A 21,456-nucleotide genomic window follows, 5' to 3' on the forward strand; every position below is an offset into this window, starting at 1 on the left:
CCAGACCTGCAGGAACATGTTGGAAACCAGCAGAACCAGGGAGGAGAACATGTACAAACCAGCTAACCAGCAGCTCCAGAACTCAGAGGACCTTAGCCAAGGCTCTCCCAGAACTACAGAGGAACATGTTAGACCAGCAGCTCCAGGGCTGCAGCTCCAGAACCTGTGAGGAGACATGTGTAGGAACCAGCAGCTCCAACCCAGAGGAACATGTTAGACCAGCAGCTCCAGAACCTGTGAGAACATGTTGAAGCAACCAGATCCAGCAGCCAAGTGAGAACATGTGGACCGGCCCAGAACTGTGAGAAGTGTTAGACCACAAACCCAATAGGGGGCATGTTAGACCACCAGCCCAGCCTGTGAGGAACATGTTGGACCAGCAGCCCAGACCCAGCCCAACCCCGCATGTTAGACCACCAGCTCCAACCTGAGAACATGTACCAGCAGCCCATACCTCGAGGAACATGTTAGGACTCCACTAGCCCAGAACCTGTGAGGAACATTTGACCAGCAGCCTAACTCAAAGTAGAACATGTTAGACCAGCAGCAGAACCTCCACCAGCATTCCATCAAGAAAGGAACATGTTGCAGCTTGTGAGAACATGTTAGACCAGCACTCCATAACTGAGGAACATGTTAGACCAGCAGCTCCAGCTGTGATAAGAAAAATCATCACCGTTAGACCAGCAGCTCCAGAACCTGTGAGGAACATGTTAGACCAGCAGCTCCTGTGTTACTGTGATCTTTGTAAGAAAAATCTGTTCAGAAAACTTCTGTAACTGCTGAAGTTTAACACATCACCACAGTTCACCATGTCACCACCCCGTGTGTACGTGTGCATGTATGTGTGTGTACGTGTGTGTACATGTGTCTCCTGATGTGAACGTCTGTCAAAAAAAGGGAGGAGGCAGTTTTGAGGGGAGGAGTCATGAAGAGGCGGTGATGCTCCGCCCCCTCTCTCAGCGTCAGCAGCAGTTGCAGCAGCAGTTCTCTCAGTAGCAGGACGTGTGTGTGTGAGAGAGAGAGGGAGAGAGAGAGAGAGAGAGAGAGAGAGTCCCGGTATCTCTATGGACGTGTGTGTGTGTTCGGTCAACGGAGCCACACACACACACACACACAATTAGAGTCGCGATCTTTGTTTCGTCTTTTCTTCTGTGAATCGCGTCAATATTTTCTCACAGAATCTCAGTGTGGATTTGTTCTGAACCGGAACCGGAGCGGGAGGAGCAGGAGCAGGAGGAGCAGAAGGGGCAGCAGGAGCTGGAGCGGGAGCAGGAGGAGTAACGGCTCTCACCGGAGCTCAGTCACGGTCAGTTCATTGTTATCAACGCAGCGTTTCCTGCGCTGTCCGTGTGTCCGTGAACGCAGCACCGTGTGTTTGTGTGTGTGTGTGTTTATTTTGCTGTAAAGAGCAAGTGCTCGCCCAGCTACTGTATGTGTGTGTGTGTGTGTGCGTGCGTGCGTGCGTGTGTGTGTGTGTATCGTCGCTGTTGCTACAACGTTTCATTTGGGGCTGACTGTGTTTTACAGCAGCAGCAGAAGGTGGAGATGTTGTTACTGTAGCTGTGGTGTTTCCTCTGAGCTCAGGTTATTTTTAGTCCTCTCTCTCTGTCTGTCTCTCTCTCTCTCTGTGTCGCTGTCTGTGTCTCTCTCTCTGTGTCTCTGTCTCTCTTTCTGTGTGTCTCTCTCTGTGTGTCTCTCTTTCTGTCTCTCTCTCTCTCTGTCTCTCTCTGTTATTAACCGGCTTTCTGAGCCACTTATCTCTGCTGCCTCTCCTCCTCTCCTCGTTCCCTTTTGTCTTTCCTTTCCTACATACCCATGTGTCCTCCCTCCCTGCAGGACAGCTGAACATGGACAGGTGTGTTTTTAAAGGCCTGACACTCACTGAGGTCCAACCCATGGCTCTGGGTTCATGGTTGGTTCAGTTCCACTCGGTGGAAGAGTCCATTGTTCTGAGTGGGAGAATCTCTCAGGTTGTGGGTTTGATTACCGGCTCCGCTCGTCTATGTGCCGATGTGTCTTTGGGCAAAGACACTTAAGCCCACGTTGTGTGAGTGAGTGAGTGAGTATGAAAGATGAGTGAAAGATGTGCAGTATGAAAGGGTGAGTGAATGGCAAAACTGTAATGTAAAGCAGCTTTGAGAACACCTCTGTGTGTGTGTGTGTGTGTGTGTGTGTGTTAATAGAAGTAAATCAATACTTTGTCCCTTCATCACACACACACACACCTGTTGGAGGTTTACTGGATGATCACATGACTAACATCATTATTATCAAAATTGATTAATTCTCTGGAATAATCTGTGCTTCACCGATGCCTTGCTCGGTGAAACCAGGTCGGGCAGATTTTCCAGCTCCAAAGGAGAGGTAGAGGAATTCCTGAGGAATGCCTGTGACCCACACTGGCCTGAAGACCCTTCACAAGACCTTGGGAAGGGAGCCTCCAGACCTCCAGACTGGGTGTCCTGCCCTACAAGGTCTACAGGAAAGGCCCACTGTTGCTATGTACACTGTGGACGCGACCGGGAGGGTGACAGAGGGCTGGAACCCTCTGAGATTACGTCTCCCTTCTGAGTGTAGAAGCCAAGACTTTCCTCTCGAGTGATGGAGAATGGCTATTTAGACCCTGGCCTTGGCACACTACCAGATCCCAGACAGAATCAGGTTCAGGACCTCATGGGCAGGTCCTGGAGGAAGGGGATTGTTACAGGATGCATCCTGTGCATCATGGGGATGAACCTCCAGATGAACCAGTGACTGCAACAGGCAAGGTGGGTCCTGAAGACTCTGGGGGAGGTGGCGTCATGGACAAGGATGGTCTTCAAGCCCAGGAAGTCGTGGAACACGGAGGGAGGGGAGTCAGAGTGAAGTGGTTTGAGGACTCCCTCAGGGACAGGAACTCAACAACAGCTCAGTGAGGAGGATCAGACCGACCACGACTCCAGGCTTGGATTTACTCGTTTAACAAAACTTTGTCCACTTTGTTTTTCTCATTTCATTTCAGGATGAGTCGCCTCAAACTAAAACATCGATTAAAATAAGAAATAAAATCCCTCCTCCTCTTCCTCCTCCTCCTCCTCCTCCTCCTCCTCTGATGATCAGATGTTCATATTTGGTGCATGTATGAATGAATCCACTGCTGTTTACACATGATTGCCCACCAGAGGGAGCTCAGCCGTGCACCAGCAGTGGTACACACACCACAGTTTGAGAACCATGGCTCTAAAACACACAGCAGTAATTCAGTGGATTAACACGTGGCGACCATGTGGTCGGGAGATGAACGACTGTTTTATTGATTTTAATTTAGTGCAATTTCACTCAGCCTAGCGTGTGCGTGTGTGTGTGCATGCGTGTTTGTGTGTGTGTGTTTGTGTGCGTGTGTGTAAACATGGTGGCAGTGCAGAGTCATTAGTTCTGGGGCATTAACTGCATATGATTGGACACAACATGATCACCCCCTGTCTTTTGTTTTGGCTGGTTAGTCTGCTGCTCATGGAGCCAAACATCTCTCTCTCTCCCTCTCTCCCTCTCTCCCTCTCTCTCTGGGTTGCCATGTCAACCGAGGACGTCCTCACCACCACAACACCACAGTTATGTCAACAAATGCTATGAAACACAACTTTTAGATTTATGAGCACAATCACACGGACGTGACGTGATCATGTGGACATTTCCTCATGTGTGCAGGAAACAAAGAAGAACGGCACCGGTGCTGGTTTCACGCTTTAACAGAACCTGACTATCAGCCTTATATGCTGCCCCCTGGTGGTCTTTATGAGTACGTAATCAGCTGGACTGGACGTCGTTTCTATATCGTCGTATATATGTATACTCATATATGAGTATACATAACAGCATACATGGTGTGTGTGCGTGTCTCTGTCCCTGTGTGTGTGTCTCTGTGTGTGTGTGCATGCGTGTCTCTGTCCCTGTGTGTGTGCGTGTGTGCTTGTCTCTGTGTGTATGTGCGTGTGTGTGTGAGAGCTGCAGACACAGTCACCTGTTTGTAAATGTAGTGAAAACTGTGGCGTGTGAAAACACGTTGCTCTGTGGAGGAATTTTAAACTTCTCCACGACCACAGCAGCCACAGAGCGTCTAAGCATAACGGTGCAGTAACCATGGAGACGGACGGGGGAGGGAGGGAGGGAGTGGGGGAGGAGTTGAGAAAATCGAAAAAGTCAAATAGTTGAATAATGTTTGGTTTCAGTTTGTGGTTAAAGATGACGAGTGAGTGAGTGAGTGAGTGAGGGTTGTTTAACGTCAACAAACAAACAAATAAATATGAAACATGAGAGACACACACACACACAGAAGCAAAGGAAATGAGATCCAGCAGAAACAGACACGTTAAATTTAACAGTCAAACAACACCGTGTGTGTGTGTGTGTGTGTGTGTGTGTGTGTGTGTGTGTGTGTGTGTGTTAGATTCTGAATCGGTGACTTTGTTCCTGGCATCGAGTCAAAGTCACACACTCATGCAAGCAGAGGCAAACACACACACACACACTCACACTGTGTCTCTGCAGCTGCTGCATGTGTGTATCACTGCGGCAGACGTGACCCACGTGTCATGTGACGTGAAGTTGACCCACATCAGAGGTCAGAGCTGAGTTTATGTCATGTGACCACAGACAGGTGAGCGGACCTGTGATCAGCTGACATCCTCCGGACGAGGACAGAGGCGGGGTTTCACTCTCACTGATTAATGACACAACTGAAGGAGCACAAAGGGGGCGGGGCTTAACTTTACTGTAATTTGTTACAACTCTGAAAATTAAAAAATAGTCACTGACGTGTGTGTGTCTGTGTGTGTGTGTGTGTGTGTGTGGAGTCTTGTGTTGCCCGGCTGTCATTTTCTGTCAAACTGTCCCCAGCTGTCTCTAGCTTGCTCACACACACACACACACACACACACACAGACACACACAGCTGTCCCTGTAGCTCCTCTCTTAGCTGGTGGTCTCAGTAGAACATCATTTTCAGGAATGACAGTTGCTCACTTTCTCTCACACACACACACACACACACACACACACACAGGAGTAGTTGATCCACTGCTGCCTCCATCACTAAGTTCAAATGTCTGATTTTGCTCAGATTGACCTCAGTGACACAAAGTGACCACACGAGGCAGCAGAGGACCAGCAGCTAAAATCACTGTTTTCTCTCTGGGCTTTGGTGTGGGTGAGTGAGTGAGTGAGTGAGATAAAGAATGAAATGTAGAACTTTAATAACAAAGACACAGCGAAGACGAGCTGATGCATTACATGTTCTGCCTCTGTGTGTGTGTGTGTGTGTGTGTGTGTGTGTGTGTGTGTTTTTGCAGTAGTTGCAGTGTTATAATTAACCTTCTGAGACACACATGCACACACACACACACACACATACACAGAGGGGGTGAAAGCGCTGATGATGCGTTGACGTCCTGAAAACACAGCTCTAATCAAAGTGGGCGTGTTTTTTGGCTGCGTTTGCAAAACACTCGCAACTCCCATGACTCCGCCCCCTGCTGCTGCTGGTGTTTTTTTTTGTTTGTTTTTTTAATCCTTGTTTTTTGGGGAAACGTGAAGTGCGGAGTGGGCGTCGACAGGATGTTGCTCCAACATTTTTTTGATCCATCTGTTTTTTTTTTTGTTTTTTTTTCAAACATCCCAGTTGAAACAACAGTGTTTGGTCGTCACGGCGACTGTTGTTCGGGGTTTGGTTAGGAGAGGTCGTCCGTGTTTAAAACAAACGCTCCTCGCTGTGTTTGTAGAAGACGTGGACACACCTCCTGTATGTCAGGACCACGGGGTCAGGGGTCACTGTCACAACAACATGGCCTCAAAATGGCCTCCGCACCTTAATATGATGTTTATCACAGGTTTTTAGCCATTTAAAGGGACACAGGCTGACCATTATTTGACACTTTCAAACAAACGTTTTTAACACAAAAAAAGTGAAAACTGAATTGAAATCTGGGCGACTCAAAGTTCTGCTTGAATTTTTCACCATTTGAAATATGGTGAAAAATATCTTTATGTTTGTGATTGATCGATTAATCATTAAAATTCAGCCCCTTTGTAAACCATTCACTCTCTCCCACACACACACACACACAGGTTGATCCACTGCTGCCTCCATCACTGAGTTCAAATGTCGGCTCAGATTGACCTCAGTGACACAGAGTGACCACACGAGGCAGCAGAGGACCAGCAGCTAAAATCACTGATTTTCTCTATGAGGTTTGGTGTGTGAGAGTGAGTGGTTTACAGACTTTGTGATCATGTGACGTAGATATCGTAGACACATCATAGACTTGTGGTCGAGTTTACGTCTTGTGTTCAGAGGAACACTCACTCACTCACTCACTCACTCACTCACTCACTCACCCACCATGTGGCGTCGGCTTCCTGCCGGGTCGTATTCACTCGTGACTTGACACTGCTGTGTCATTTCGCTCGACTTACCACTACAGCTAGAACGCTTCAAGTAGAACAAACTATGAAAGTCTGAAGTCGTCGGAAGTCGGCGTCGTGGAGGCTTTCAGCTGTCCCGGGATCGTCGGACAGTCAGTCTCGAGTTCTGCGAGTTCTGCTCCAGCAATGTCGATGCCTGGGCGGGCTGATCATGCTGGGTAGGCTGACCGGACTGCTGTTGTTTGAGTTCACATGTGTCTGTCACCGCGAGCACTCCTTCCTCTCTGCTGGAGCTCTGCTTGTTTTTCTCTGGACTTTTCTTTCTTCACCTTCATAACATCCGTGTTTGTTGTTCTCCTGCGGCGCCCCCTGCTGTCGCCTCGCCCCTCTTTCTGTCAATCAAAGGGTTTACAGTTTATTTACAGTCAAAGGATGAGTGAGTGGATGATTCTACAGCTGGAACTTGTTTTTATCGTTTCACTGGGAGCGTTTGAGTGATGCTGATGTAACCAGGTTATATTTTAACCCTTAAACTTACATGTAAATATGTTCATATAAACTCAAAAGGGTCTGGGATCACAACTTAAGATAAAATAAAAATGTGCAGTGTATAAATAATAATAAGAAAATATGCTGGCCAGATTGTAGGAACAATCTTACTGGCAGAGCGACAGACGTTCATCCAGAACCCAGGCCTGAAGTCCCGAATCCCGCCCGTAGCTTGACCACAATCTTCTCCCCCTCCTCGCAGTGTGACTCCGCCCCTCCTCGCTCTGTCACGTCACACACACACACACACCAGCCGCGCTAATGTGAAATAAAATGACTGTCAGACACCAACATGGAGACTCCACTGTAAGATTTCCACTCTCATATCCGGAGCTAACGTACACGACGTGCTTCTCCTTCAGCAGATCGTAAAGAAAAAAAAGAAAAGAAAAAGAATCACAGGTGTATCCCAGAAGCCACCTGGTGGACTTGACTGTAAACCGCCCGAAACTGCTGTAACTGTTGGAAATCATAACAAAACAGTGAAAAAATAATATAACGGTGCCTGATAGCAGTTTAAATAGAAACAAATCATTTTTAATGTTTTAATGTTAAGTGTTTTTTTAGTACTAAAGCCTGTGAACGACCATAAACACTTCAGATATTATATTATAATTAATTTAATTACTTCATCAAAAAAATACAGTAATCCTCACTAAGGGTGGGATACACTGAGACTCCGCCTCCTTCACACATAATCATATCAAACACGACCCGCCTCTGCTCTGCTGCTGTATGCACACAAACGCTCCCTCAGTCAGATCTGACAGATAAAGACGCGCGTAATAAACCGTTACATTGTTTCTGTTCATGAAGAACAAAGACATGAACACATGAACAGTGACAAACTGCAGCTTTAATGACATGAACACATGAACACTCACTCTCCCACACCAAACCTCATAGAGAAAATCAGTGATTTTAGCTGCGAGGACACAGGAGCTGCTGATCCTCTGCTGCCTCGTGTGGTCACTTTGTGTCACTGAGTTAAGTCTAAATGAATTATTTTGTCGAATTCACTAAAATCAGACATTAGAACTCAGTGATGGAGGCAGCAGTGGATCAACAGCTGCTCTGTGTGTGTGTGTGTGATGTTAAAATCACTGATTTTCTCTGTGAGGTTTGGTGTGGAGAGTGAGTGTGTGTGTGTGTGGGGAGGAGCTTCCTGTCACAGAGACATAAAGACGGAGAGATCCTAAAATGGTGCTGTGATGTATCCGTGACCTCTAGTGTAGAAATGGAAAAACCTGTGATTAGTAAAGGACGTATGATTTATGACCGTGAGACCTGTCGCAGTGACAGAGGCTCCTCCCACATCCTCCTGAAAAAGAAAGTGTGTGTGTGTTACAGTTGTCAGTGTCACCTTTCTGTCTCTGAGCTTCCTCTCGGACTCAAGACTCCAGCGCGCTGTCGAGGGAGGAGCCAGAGGAACGCCGACCTTTAAAGAGCGACTCGAGTGCTGAGACAAGATGTCTATCTCTGTGATTGGTCACCACAGGGGAAATTCCTTTGCTCTAATTGGCCGCTGAGTGGTGACTCTGCGTCCTGATTGGCTGCTGAGAGAAATTCCACAGGAGGAATTTCCTGCTCTTTGATAGGTGTCTTTTTGTCTGATTGTTTAGTGTAACTGCAGAGGGAGGGATACGTCACATGACCACGTCTTTATCTCACTGTTCACCTGAATCACAAAAGATCCTAAAATGATGGTGTTTGTGGTGTGATGGGATTTTTCTGGTGTAAAAACTGAAAATCATGTTGTAATCTGAGATTATGTGAAGATCTGAGTCTTCTTGTGTTCAGCTAAATTCCTGGTCTTCAGACTTCAGCAGCTCTCGAGGGCGTCTCTGACATGTTGCTGCTTGTCGTGTGTGTGTGTGTGTGTGTGTGTGTGATCGGACTTCCCACCTCCACCTCTTTTTTTTCTCTCTCCACCTGAGGGGAAGGAATCAAAGCAAGTCTAGAAATGTTACCTTTGGTGTCTCTAAACCTTCCTCCTCCCTCTCTTCACCCCCATACACACACCCTCCGGTACTGACTTGAAAGTCTCAGGTCTCATGACTCCGCCCATGACACCTCGCCTTTATCCTTCATCTGCAAAGAGATCGCAGTTTTCACATCATCTTCAGCTGTTTCCAAAAACTCACTGAACACTTTTCTCACTGTTCCGTCAACACACGGATCCTTCTTAGTCAGAGGACCGAGATGATTTATTTAAACATTACAGGACAAATTTGAATGAAATGTGTTTCTACTCAACTGAGAAATAACAAAATACAACAGCAGTGGACGTGTTGTTAGCATGTGTGTTGGTGGAAAGCATGTGTGTTGTTGGTGGACGGTGTGTCTTTGGTGGACATGTGTGATGTTGGTGGATGTTGTTAGCATGTGTGTTGTTGGTGGCGGTTGGTGTGTTGTTGGTGGACATGTGTGTTGTTATGTTGTTGCATGTGTGTTTTGGTGGACGGTTGTTAGCATGTGTGTTGTTGGTGGTGTATGGTTAGTATGTGTGTTGTTGGTGGTGGTGTTAGCAGCATGTGTGTTGTTGGTGGGTGTGTCTTTGGTACGTGTTGTTAGCATGTGTGTTATGGGTGTTGTTAGCATGTGTGTTGTTGGTGTGTCTTTGGTGTTGTTAGCATGTGTGTTATGGGTGTTGTTAGCATGTGTGTTGTTGGTGGGTGTTTGGTGGACGTATGTTGTGTTGTGTTGTGTGTTGTGGGCGTGTCTTTGGTGGCGTGTTCTTAGCATGTGTGTTGTTGGTGGGCGGTTGTTAGCATGTGTGTGTTGGTGGTGTTGTTAGCATGTGTTGTTGGTGGGTGTGTCTTTGGTTGTTGTTAGCATGTGTGTTGTTGGTGGCGGTTGTTAGCATGTGTGTTGTTGGTGGGTGTGTCTTGTTCTGTGTCTTTGGTGGCGGTTGTTGGCATGTGTGTTGTTGGTGGACGTGTTGTTAGCATGTGTATTGTTGGTGGGTGTGTTGTTGGTGGATGTGTTGTTAGCATGTGTGTTGTTGGTGGACGTGTCTTTGGTGGACGTGTTGTTAGCATGTGTGTTGTTGGCGGACGTGTTGTTAGCATGTGTGTTGTTGGTGGGTGTGTCTTTGGTGTACGTGTTGTTAGCATGTGTGTTATGGGTGGGCATGTCATTGGTGTCATGTGTGATTCAGCGTGTCATGTCTGGTGTGAGGTGATAGGTGGCGCCGCGTTCAACATTAAAGAGTAAAAGCATGTTTCTAACTAAAGACGGAGAAAGTTTTCACATTGTGTCCTGACACTGAAAACAAATGCTCCTCCCTCACATTCCTTCTCTCTTTTTAGCCCTCTCACCCCATTTACCCCCCTCCTCCTGAGAGGAGGTGCGGTGGTGAAGCGGGCGAGTGTCCAGTGAACACTGTATTTATAAACCTGACGGTGGAGAAGAGGTGTCATGTCTGGATGTTTATTTTGATCTCAGAGCAGCTGGTGTCTGAAAAATCTAATATGAACACAATATTGTGTTTAACGCGCACGTTTGCATCATGTTAACCTTTTATCTTCATTTTATGTATATATATGCAATATATACATACATATATACAAATACGTACATATACATATATGCATACATGTACATATGTACACATATATGTATACATATACACACACTGCCTGGCCCAAAAAAAAGTCCCACCTAAAAAAACAAAAAGGGTCACATGGTTGGAGCGCCTTTAGCTTTGATTACTCACTCATTCACTGTGGCATTGTTTCCATAAGCTACTGCAATGTCACAAGAATTATTTCCGTCCAGTGTTGCATTCATTTTTCACCAAGATCTTGTTTGATGATGGGAGAGTCGGGCCACTGAGCAAAGCCTTCTCCAGCACATCCCAAAGATTCTCAATGGGGTTAAGGTCTGGACTCCAATGGTGGCCAATCCATGTGTGAAAATGATGTCTCATGCTCCCTGAACCACTCTTTCACAATTTGAGCCTGATGAATCCTGGCATTGTCATCTTGGAATATGCCCATGTCATCAGGGAAGAAACAAATTTTGATGGAATAATCTGGTCATTCATTATATTCAGGTAGTCAGCTGACCTCATTCCTTGGGCACATAACGATGCTGAACCTAGACCTGACCAACTGCAGCAACCCCTTACCTATTTGCTTAGTTAAATCCAGGTGGCGACTTTTTTTTGGCCAGGCAGTGAATATATGTATGTATACAGTCTAACTCCCTCTCTCTCTCCCTCTTTTTCTAACCCCTCGGGGGAAATCATTTGTTGTGACACACACTGGCACAGGAGGAGATCCTGTGCTCCATGAAAGAGCTGAGTGAATAACAAACCCCAGAGTCCACATACACACACACACACTGACCTGGGCCTCCATTCATCCGTGGTTCCAGTAAAGCTTTGACCGCTCAGGCTTTGTTAGCTAATCCACGGTCTCACCATACATCACCTCCACTCTGTCCATCTGTCCGTCCACATGTATATGATTGTGCAAAAGCTCAGTATATCGCTGTATGGTGGTAATATTATATCGGGACTCAAATATTGTGACTTAAATATCGTGATCACAAAAGATCAAGATCGCAGTGTCTCTGGTGATCACAGCCGAGACATGATCGGATATTTTTGGGTCATTTTTTTTCTGTTTGTCTGATTTGTCTCGTTCAAATAAAACAATTATATTCTTGTCAAAATACACTAAACTTTGATAATAAAGTGTGTGTCTCTCTCTGTCTGTCTCTCCACAGATCTGTGAGTGTGATGGAACTCCTGACCCTGTGAGGGGGGAGGAGGACAAAAGAGCGAGGGAGGAGGACGAATAACTCCAAAGGAAAGTGGAAGAAAGAGGACAAAAGAGATTCCTGCTCGGCGCCAGGCGAGGACAAGAGTGGGCGGAGACGGAGAGGGAGGGAGGGAGCTTTGAAAAGAAGGATTTGCTGGATCTGTCGGGGGTGCATGCTCCTCCCCCCTGACCCCCCCCTCCTCCTCCCACTTGGACGTCGTCCTCTTGTTTCTTTTTTCTTGGCCGATAACAAAGGTGAAGAATGTGTGGTGAAGTGAGAGTGGGCCCCCTGCTGGTGACCAGGGTTCTGGACGTGAGACTCTCCAGGACGTGCGCTCTTCTGCTCTTCTCACTCGTCACCATGGCGACCTGGCTGCAGCCGCCGGTCCACGCCCAGGTGGAGATCGACGCGCTGAGAGAGGGCGTGGTGTTGGCGGAGGCGGGAGGGCGCGGCGAGCTGGAGGCGTCCATGTCCTCGTCTCTCCTACAGGAGTTCCGCGAGGTGACGGAGCGGATCGGGGCGATGGAGGGCGGAGCTCAGCAGAACAGTGCCCCGCCCACTGCCTTCCCAGACTCCTCAGCAGTGGTGGGTCGAGTCTTTCAGATGAAGGTGCCAAACAAGATGGAGGACGTTTACGTGGGCGATGTCGTTGAGGTGAGTTTGTTTGTTGGCTGTGCTGTAATGTCTTATTTTGTTCAGATTGACCTCAGTGACACAAATTGACCACACGAGGCAGCAGAGGACCAGCAGCTCCTGTGTCCTCGCAGCTAAAATCACTGATTTTCTCTATGAGCTTTGGTGTGGGAGAGTGAGAGGTTTACAAACTTCAGTTTAACAGTGCATTAAAGACTTGATCATGTGACGCACACATCGTAGACTCAAACTGACGCAGATTTTCATCTCTGTTCTAGAGTGGACAACAACTCAGCGTGGTTGTCAGAACGTGTTTCTGTTTGGAACGCTCCCACTGGACACTGGCTGTGTGTCTCAGACAGCGTCACATGACAGCGTTGGACACTTCGCAGCGTCACTGCAATGTCACACAGCAGCGTCACAATGACAGCGTCACAAACAGCGTGCAGCGTAGCGCCACAACAGCACCACAATGACAGCGTACAACAACAACAGCTGCAACATCACAGCAACAGCCACAACAGCGTCCGACAGCGCCACAACACATCACAACAGCATCACAACAGCACCACAATGAGAGCACCCAACAGCACCACAATGACAGCACCACAACAGCATCACAGCAACAGCGTCACAACAGCGTACACAACGACAGCGCCACAATGACAGCCTCACAACAACAGCCTCACAGCGACAGCCTCACAGCGACAGTGTCACAGTGTGTTTGTGTGTGTGTGTGTGTGTGTGTGTGTGTGTGTGTGGGTGGGTGAGTGTGTGTGTGTGTGGGTGGGTGGAGCTGGCAGAGCATTAGCAGTGGAAAACTGCTCCCCACACACACACACACACACACCCACACACACACACACACACAAACTCAGAACATATGAGTCACCCTCACTGTGATGCGTTCACTGACCATGTTGCTCTGTAATTAAACATCAGACGAAGCTTCGTTTTGATTCATATGTTCCAAATGAGAGAGTCGTTCACCCCCCCAACTTTGACCTTTGACACACAAACTGTTTCTGACTCTGTGAGTGTCCCGGCGTTGTTGTGTTGTTATGGTGTGTCCTCCTGTTGCCAAGTAACCACAAGTTTTTTGCAGTGGCCCCACCCTCGGTGAGTGTCTCTCGTCTCTCATTGGTCGCCTAGTCTCGGTGAAGGCGGCCATGTTTGGTGTGTGACGGTGAGAGCGGCAGGTTTATATTTAGATGCTGGAGTTTGTTTAAAGATGACACGTAAAGGTCGGAGTTCACCGGAGATTAAAGGGAAAATGAGGGCGGGTCTACACATCTGACTGTGCTGTGAGCGCCCCCTGCTGTAAAATCAATTTAAGAACATGAACACATCTTTATCTGACTGTGAGAGCGACATCTCCCACACACACACACAGGAGCTGCTGGTCCTCTGCTGCCTCGTGTGGTCACTGTGTGTCACTGACGTCAAACTGAACAAAGGATTTCAAACAATGAAGAGACAAAATAACACATTTGAACTTAGTGATGGAGGCAGCAGTGTGTACGTGTGTGCACGTGTGTGTGTGTGTGTGCGCGTGCGTGTGTGTGTGGTTTGTTCTCTATTAACAGTCTTGGTTGTGTTTACTAACAAAGTAAAAGTCTCAGTAGTTGTGCTTTTATTTTGGCGGGGTTTTGGACGTCATGTTGCAGTTTCACAGTGTGACGCGTGTTCTCACTGATGAACTTGGTACTTGTGTCTGGAGGGTTGCTGGTTCGAGCTGAGGAGCTCCTGAGCAAGGCACTGACTCCCCACTGTGACCCGGTGTCAGGTCAGAGTCTGTGGCGCCCCCTAGAGGAGGCTGCCGGTGTTTTCTCGTCACATGATCACATGTCCACAGCGCCCCCTAATAAACACAGTGTGTTTACACTGTTTTCACCAGGAAACAGGAAGTTTGTCCAAACTGAGTCAAACTTCACACGTCCTCCTCCTCCTCCTCATTCTCCTCCTGTTTCTCCTCCTCCTCGTCCTCATATTTTCCCAGAATCCCTTGCTTCCTCTCTGGATGAATATGAAACAGTGTAATTCACTCTCTCATAAACATCAGTCCATCTCTTTCTCTTCTCACATTTTCCACTGGAAACAATTCACTGGGCCAACAGCCCCGCCCCCTTCTCCCCCTCCTCCCCCCTCATGTGTAACCTCTATCTTGCTGCACTGTTTTTTCTTCACTTCCATCCTCTTCCTCTTCCCTTCATGCTCTCTCTCCATGACAAGTCTAATTTCACCCTCAGCCATATCATGCCGTCCACACCTCCTCCTCTCCTCCTCCTCCTCCTCCTCCTCCTCCTCCAAAATATGAGTCTTATCTGTGGAGCTGTCGGGTCGACGCTAACAATGGCCTCTTTTCTCCACGTTCTCTTCTCGCCACAACAATGAGTCGCTTTATTTTCCCGTCGGCTGAGAGACTCCACACCTCCTCCTCCGCTCCTCCTCCTCTTCTCTCTCCCTCATTCTTCTTGCTTGATCTGCGTCTTTTATTCCCTCCATCCTGCTCGTGTGTATGGATGTGGGTCATAGTTTCAAAGGTCTCGGCAGTGACAGTAAATCTTATAGAAAGTATATCATTGAACATAAATAGAATCAGAGCTGACTTTGTTGTTGTTGTGGTTTCACAGTTTTAAAAAAACACACACACGTTTATACTGTATATATACATATACACTGTGTATATGTATATATATATACATATATACTGTGTAGACGCGGCGTGTTCTCCGCGGGTGACAGCCGTGTCACCCTTTCATCCTTTAAATCATGCATGAGCCTGTCATTTCCCAGAGGCCCCGGCTGCGTGGTGCGTTTGAGTTCATTTCCTCGTGGAACAGTTTGTTGTCTTTGTTCTGAAAGCTTCTGTTACGTCTTTGACCTTCGCCGTCCTTGCAGTCCGGATTCTTCTGGCTCATCTCAGCTCCTCAGCACAGAAATGTTCCAAACGCAGGTTTTCCCCCGTCGCTGCTCTAAAGGCTCAGGCTGCGTCTGTGCCGGTGTCCAAGCGTACGTCCCTCCGTCCGTCCGTACACAAGCTCTAAAGACACGCGTGACCTTCAGCAGAAGATCTGTCCTGACATTTCCAAGGATTTCATGCATGTTCGTTCCTCTGCACAGGAAGTGCTTTAATGATTTTAAAAACACGGACAGTGATGAATGGTTTATTGAAACAGTTAATACATTTAGAAATGGACAAATAATGGAGTGGATGAGTGGATGCAGCTCTGTGGGTCTCGTTTGGGCTCAGCTCCATTTGTTTATGATTATTTGTTAAAAGTGCAGCTGGTGGGACGTGTGTGTGTGTTTGATTCTGTGTGTGTGTGTGTGTGTGTGTGTGTGTGTGTGTGTGTGTGTGTGTGTGTGTGTGTGTGTGTGTGTGTGTGTGTTCCTCCATCAGCCTCCTGTCATCTCCACTTGCATAATTGAGTCAATTTAATTTTGGTCATGTTTATATCGTGTGTCAGCGTCAGTGTCAACGTGTGTCATTTTCTTTCAGATGACTGAGATGGCGAAGGATTCGCTGCCCGTGTGGCTGCACTGGGACGCCAGCAGCCGAGTCCTGCAGGGTCTCCCTCTGGAGGAGGACAAAGGCGTCCATTACATCTCCGTGTCCATCTCCAACAACACCAAATCCACATCCTCTGAGGTCTTTTCCATTGAGGTACACCCTGAAGATCACTCGGACTCGGACGCAGCCCAGTCAGGGTCCAACCAAGCCCCCACTGAAGACGCCGTCCAGCCGTTCATGTGTGGCAACGAGGAGCCTGTCACTGTTCTGACGGTGATTCTGGACGCTGATTTAACCAAGATGAACTCGCAGCAGAGGGTGGAGCTCCTGGATAACATGAAGGTTTTCTCAGGGGTGGAGCTGCAGCACATGAAGATCCTCCCTGTGGTCAACAATCGGCTGTTTGACATGTCTGCTTTCATGGCCGGGCCAGGAAATGCTAAAAAGGTGAGTCAATGATGAAATGAGAATCAGTGTTAATGAAGTACATGCACATATGCTTTTGTGGTTAATCAAACACAAGCGAGCCAGTGAATCATTTCATCTCATTATCTGATGGATAATTAAACGACTAAGTGACTCTGATAAACTGTGTCTGTAGGTGGTGGAGAATGGTGCTCTGCTGTCGTGGAAGCTTGGCTGCTCACTGGACCAGAACACCGTCCCCAATATCGACAGTGTCCAGGCTCCGGCGAAGGAGGGCACGATGTCGGCCATGCTCGGTTACCCGGTGGTGGGATGGCACATTGCCAACAAGAAACCTCATGTCCCAAAGAGAGTTAGGCGGCAATTAAACAACACTCCTACACCTGTTCTGGCTGTGGTCCCCCCGACGACTGTCGTGGAGCCTCCGGTGAGGATTATCCCAACTCTGTCCTCCCCGTCTATAGCTGCACCTACTGAAAGCTCTGCTCCCCCTGTACGAGGCCCAGTTCCCCTTCCAGGAAAGCCTACAATCAAAGTCCGTGACTCGATTGCTCACACTCCCACACTGGGACCTCCTCAACCAACACGGGTGATAGAGACCACCAGCACGATCCCCATCCAGGCGACCATGACCAGGCCTATTTATGTGGAAGCCACAGCCACACCATCCACACCCACCAGACGACCTACCAAGAAACCCAAGAGGCCTAAAACAACACTTGTGCCCAGAGAGCCAAAGACCTCAACAGCAAAACCGGCCGCACGCACCACCCCGTCACCTGGCATCATCCCAGATCCATACAATCACAAGCCTATATTGAGTAATCCCCTCGACCAGGTCGACGCATTGGTCGGCACGTATTTCGAGGTTAAGATTCCATCTGATACGTTCTTTGACAAAGAGGACGGATTAACAGAAAAGCTACGTCTCACCTTGAGACAGAACCACAATGAAGTGGTGGGAGAAGGTTCTTGGATTCAGTTCAACACCACCAGCCAACTTCTCTACGGTCTACCTGATATGCAGCATGTGGGAAAACATGAATATTACATGTACGCCACAGACAAAGGTGGCCTCAATGCAATAGATGCTTTTGAGGTCCGAGTGAACCGCTGGCCCATCAATGACAAGACACCAGTGATTTTCACGGCGCGATTGGAAGGGGAGCCGCGGTCGGTCACTCATGACATTCACAAGAAAATCCTTCTGGTCAAAAAGTTGGCGTATGCCCTCGGGGACCGCAACAGCAGCACAGTGAGTCTTCGGAATATCAGCAAAGGCTCCATTGTGGTGGAGTGGACAAACACGAGCCTCCCACAGCATCCTTGTCCGAGGGAACAGCTCGCTGTCATGAGTAGAACACTCGCCAACGCTGATGGTAGGCCCTCGCAGACATTGAGATATGCGATGGAGCCTGAATTTAGACCCCTGGACGTCAGTGTCAAAGGAAGGGCGAGCTGCAGAATGTATTCCTTCATCCCACCGGGAGAGATTGATATTCCAGATCCTCCAGCTGTCACTCCAGGTCTGGGAACAAGCCGGCACAGCACCGACGACGTCTATCTCCACACCGTCATTCCTGCTGTGGTGGTCGCAGCAATCTTGCTAATAGCAGGTATCATTGCGATGATCTGCTACAGGAAGAAGCGAAAGGGCAAGCTGACCATCGAAGACCAGGCCACCTTCATCAAGAAAGGCGTGCCCATTATCTTCGCAGACGAACTTGACGACTCTAAGCCCCCTCCGTCTTCCAGTATGCCCTTGATTCTGCAGGAAGAGAAGCCTCCACTTCCACCCCCCGAGTACCCCAACATGGCCACGCCAGAGACCACACCCCTAAACCAGGAAATGCTAGGGGAGTACACAGCACTGCGGGATGAGGACCCCAACGCCCCCCCATACCAGCCGCCACCTCCCTTCACGGCTCCCATGGAGGGCAAGGGCTCCCGTCCCAAGAACATGACTCCATACAGATCTCCACCTCCCTACGTGCCACCCTAAGACTTGCTCAGCCCTCCCCTCGCAGGGAGGAGGGAGAGGATGCCTGAGGAACTGCAATGGTTTCCATTCTGGTGTCTGTCTGGACATTTACAGGGAGAGATGTCAAAGAGGTGCTAAAGTACAACACAGCTACAAGGGGTTTTGGTTTGGGTGGGGGGGTCGGGGACAGCTGGGAGGGACTACTGTCTTTTGTGGTAGCCCAGCTGCTACAGTGGCCTCAGACAAACACGTTCTGGTCAGCACTGGCTCTGGGGTGGAGACGAGCGCTTCTTTCCCAGCAGCATTTCATGATTCTCCTCCGTTGATTTGGCTTTAATTTTCCTTTTTCATCTTGATCCAACATTTTCAGTCATTTGCCTAAGAACTCTTTTGTGTGAGGAGACCGCGTCCTGCCGTGAGACCGCTGCAGGCAACAACTGGGTTTTTTATGATATGCAGGATCTCAGCTCACGCATGAATGAGTGGGTGTGGTTATTCAGATTCAGTACAGTTTGCCTTTTAACACTCGTTGTGTGTTTATATCTTTGTTCATATGTTTAGTAAAGATGAGAATAACAAGGTAGTCTAAACCATTTACAGATGAATAATCTTTGTGTTTCTTTCTTTCATTTGTTTTTAAGAAACTAAAGAAACTGTGTGAGCTTTTTTATTCCTGTTTCGATTCGATTCAGTTTTAGAACCTTGCTTCACTAATTTCACAGAATTTCAAAATAAAAGCGTTGACTTTCATACGTAAAGGAGTCAAAACGGCAGCTTTAAGGAAAACAAGCGGCTTTATGTGGAGGGTGTCGCTGTGGGCGGGTTCAGGTGAGGAAGTCGCTCACTGCAGGCCGACAAAATAAAAGCCCAGTGGTTTGTTTGAGGTCGAAAGAAAAAACAATAAATCTGCATTTGCACAATTCAGCTCTTCTGGTCCTCGTGTGCCAAAACTCAAGTGTTCGTTTTCGGAGTTGCAGTGAAGACTGTGTGTTTCAGGTTTTACAGTTGGGAACTCATTTGTCAAGTGATGAATCCAGAGATATTTTTCAAACAACACTTTATGAATCAAGCAAAAAATCAGAATCACGGCACAACTGCTCGATTCATAAGGTGTTTGAAAATGTTGTGACGTCACAGTTTAACATCATCAGCATCAACAGGAAGAAGAACTCTGCACCTCCTCCTCCTCCTTCTTCTTCTTCTTCTTCTTTTTATATGTAGTCAGGTTTGTTTCTTCTCTCAGGATGAAAAGAATATTTGTGCCGTAAAAGTGATTTTGGAGGCGGAGTTAAAGATCCCGACAGAAGAAAAGAATTTCTAATAATTAGCATAATTAACATAATCTTCTAATTTTCTTTATTTGAACTGTTTTGATACAGCCTCAGATGATTTGATGATTAGTAAAACTTTAGTGTAGAAGTTTAATGATTCATTTATGTGTATGTTCATTTCTTTTATCGCATATTAAGTGTTTTATTTTACCGCGTGTGCGTGTGCTAATGTTTCCGCCCACTATAGCGAGATGAATGACTCATGTTTTACATAATCACACATTTGATTTTCATGTTTGCTGATGAGTTTCTACTGAAAACAAAGTGACTTTGCAATAACAATGACGTGAAACGACGAGTTGTCGTTCTTTTGCAGGATGCCAAGGCTTTTTGCTGCGAGTGTGCGTTGTCATAATAAAACTGGTACGATCAAAATAAAGAAAAAATCGACCTGTCTTTGCTTCTGATTTCTTTTCTGATTCTAAATCACTGAACAAATCCACTGATAACAATAATCATTCAGCAGATGCCTTTGTAAAAACGAAGGTTTGAACTTTGACCTCGTCTACAGTTTGGCATCGTCCTGATCTCACACACACACAGTGGGCAGCATATATACACATATATGTGTATACGTATATATAGACACATATATCTACGTATACATATATTCACTGCCTGGCCAAAAAAAAAGTCGCCACCTGGATTTAACTAAGCAAATAGGTAAGGGGTTGCTGCAGTTGGTCAGGTCTAGGTTCAGCATCGTTATGTGCCCAAGGAATGAGGTCAGCTGACTACCTGAATATAATGAATGACCAGATTATTCCATCAATGCATTTGTTTCTTCCCTGATGACATGGGCATATTCCAAGATGACAATGCCAGGATTCATCAGGCTCAAATTGTGAAAGAGTGGTTCAGGGAGCATGAGACATCATTTTCACACATGGATTGGCCACCATTGGAGTCCAGACCTTAACCCCATTGAGAGTCTTTGGGATGTGCTGGAGAAGGCTTTGCTCAGTGGCCCAACTCTCCCATCATCAATACAAGATCTTGGTGAAAAATGAATGCAACACTGGACGGAAATAATTCTTGTGACATTGCAGTAGCTTATGGAAACAATGCAACAGTGAATGAGTGAGTAATCAAAGCTAAAGGCGCTCATTGTCATTTTCTTATACATTTGACTTCAATCATCAATTTTCAAAGATTAAAGTAATGTATTTTTGTATATATGTATGTATGTATGCATGTATACAAATACATATATATGTATGTATATATATATACATATATATGTATGTATATATATATATATATATATATACATATATACATATATATGTATATATATTTACAGTTTATAAACGTAAATTGTCAAATCTGTGTCTTTTTAAATGAGCATACAGTATTTTTAGTCGGGGCTGAGTGAAAACTAATATAAATAATGAGAATAATGTGATTTTCTCTTGTTGACTCTCACTGTAACTCACTGACATTTAAATCCCACAAATGTGATTTATGAGCAGCCTGTTCTCCTGAGATATAGACACACGTTATTTACAACCTGCTGCAGATTCTTCACGCTCGTATTTCATCACCGCTGTCGCTGACGACAACCACACAAACTCAGTCTGGAAACAATCTTTGTTTTTCACGCACGATGCAGTTTTTGAATCAGGACTGAAGCGACAGTCACATTCACCACAGTCAGATGTGACTGAAGATTAAGATGAGATGAGCTCAGCTGACCTCTGACCTCATGAGACACGAGGATCATGAGGTCAGAGAGAAGACAACAAATTTAAATGGAAACAAAGGACTTAATTTCTTTCTCCATGAGTTCGACTCATGTCATATTTTACATGAAAGGAAAATAAATACTTAAGGATGAATGAATGAATGAA

The 21,456-nt window shown here is 46.8% G+C and overlaps 1 protein-coding gene across 1 annotated transcript; it reads left to right on the top strand.

Moving 5' to 3' along the window:
• Window positions 1-1,029: 1,029 nt before the first annotated feature.
• On the top strand, window positions 1,030-20,001 carry dag1 (dystroglycan 1). Its single transcript, XM_044024373.1, has 4 exons — window positions 1,030-1,309; window positions 11,686-12,375; window positions 15,857-16,315; window positions 16,470-20,001. Exons 2-4 carry the CDS (start codon window positions 11,983-11,985, stop codon window positions 18,294-18,296), a joined length of 2,679 nt encoding a protein of 892 aa, XP_043880308.1. The 5' UTR covers window positions 1,030-1,309; window positions 11,686-11,982; the 3' UTR covers window positions 18,297-20,001.
• Window positions 20,002-21,456: the final 1,455 nt, after the last annotated feature.

This window comes from Solea senegalensis, linkage group LG4, assembly GCF_019176455.1.
Source record: "Solea senegalensis isolate Sse05_10M linkage group LG4, IFAPA_SoseM_1, whole genome shotgun sequence".
NCBI lineage: Eukaryota > Metazoa > Chordata > Actinopteri > Pleuronectiformes > Soleidae > Solea > Solea senegalensis.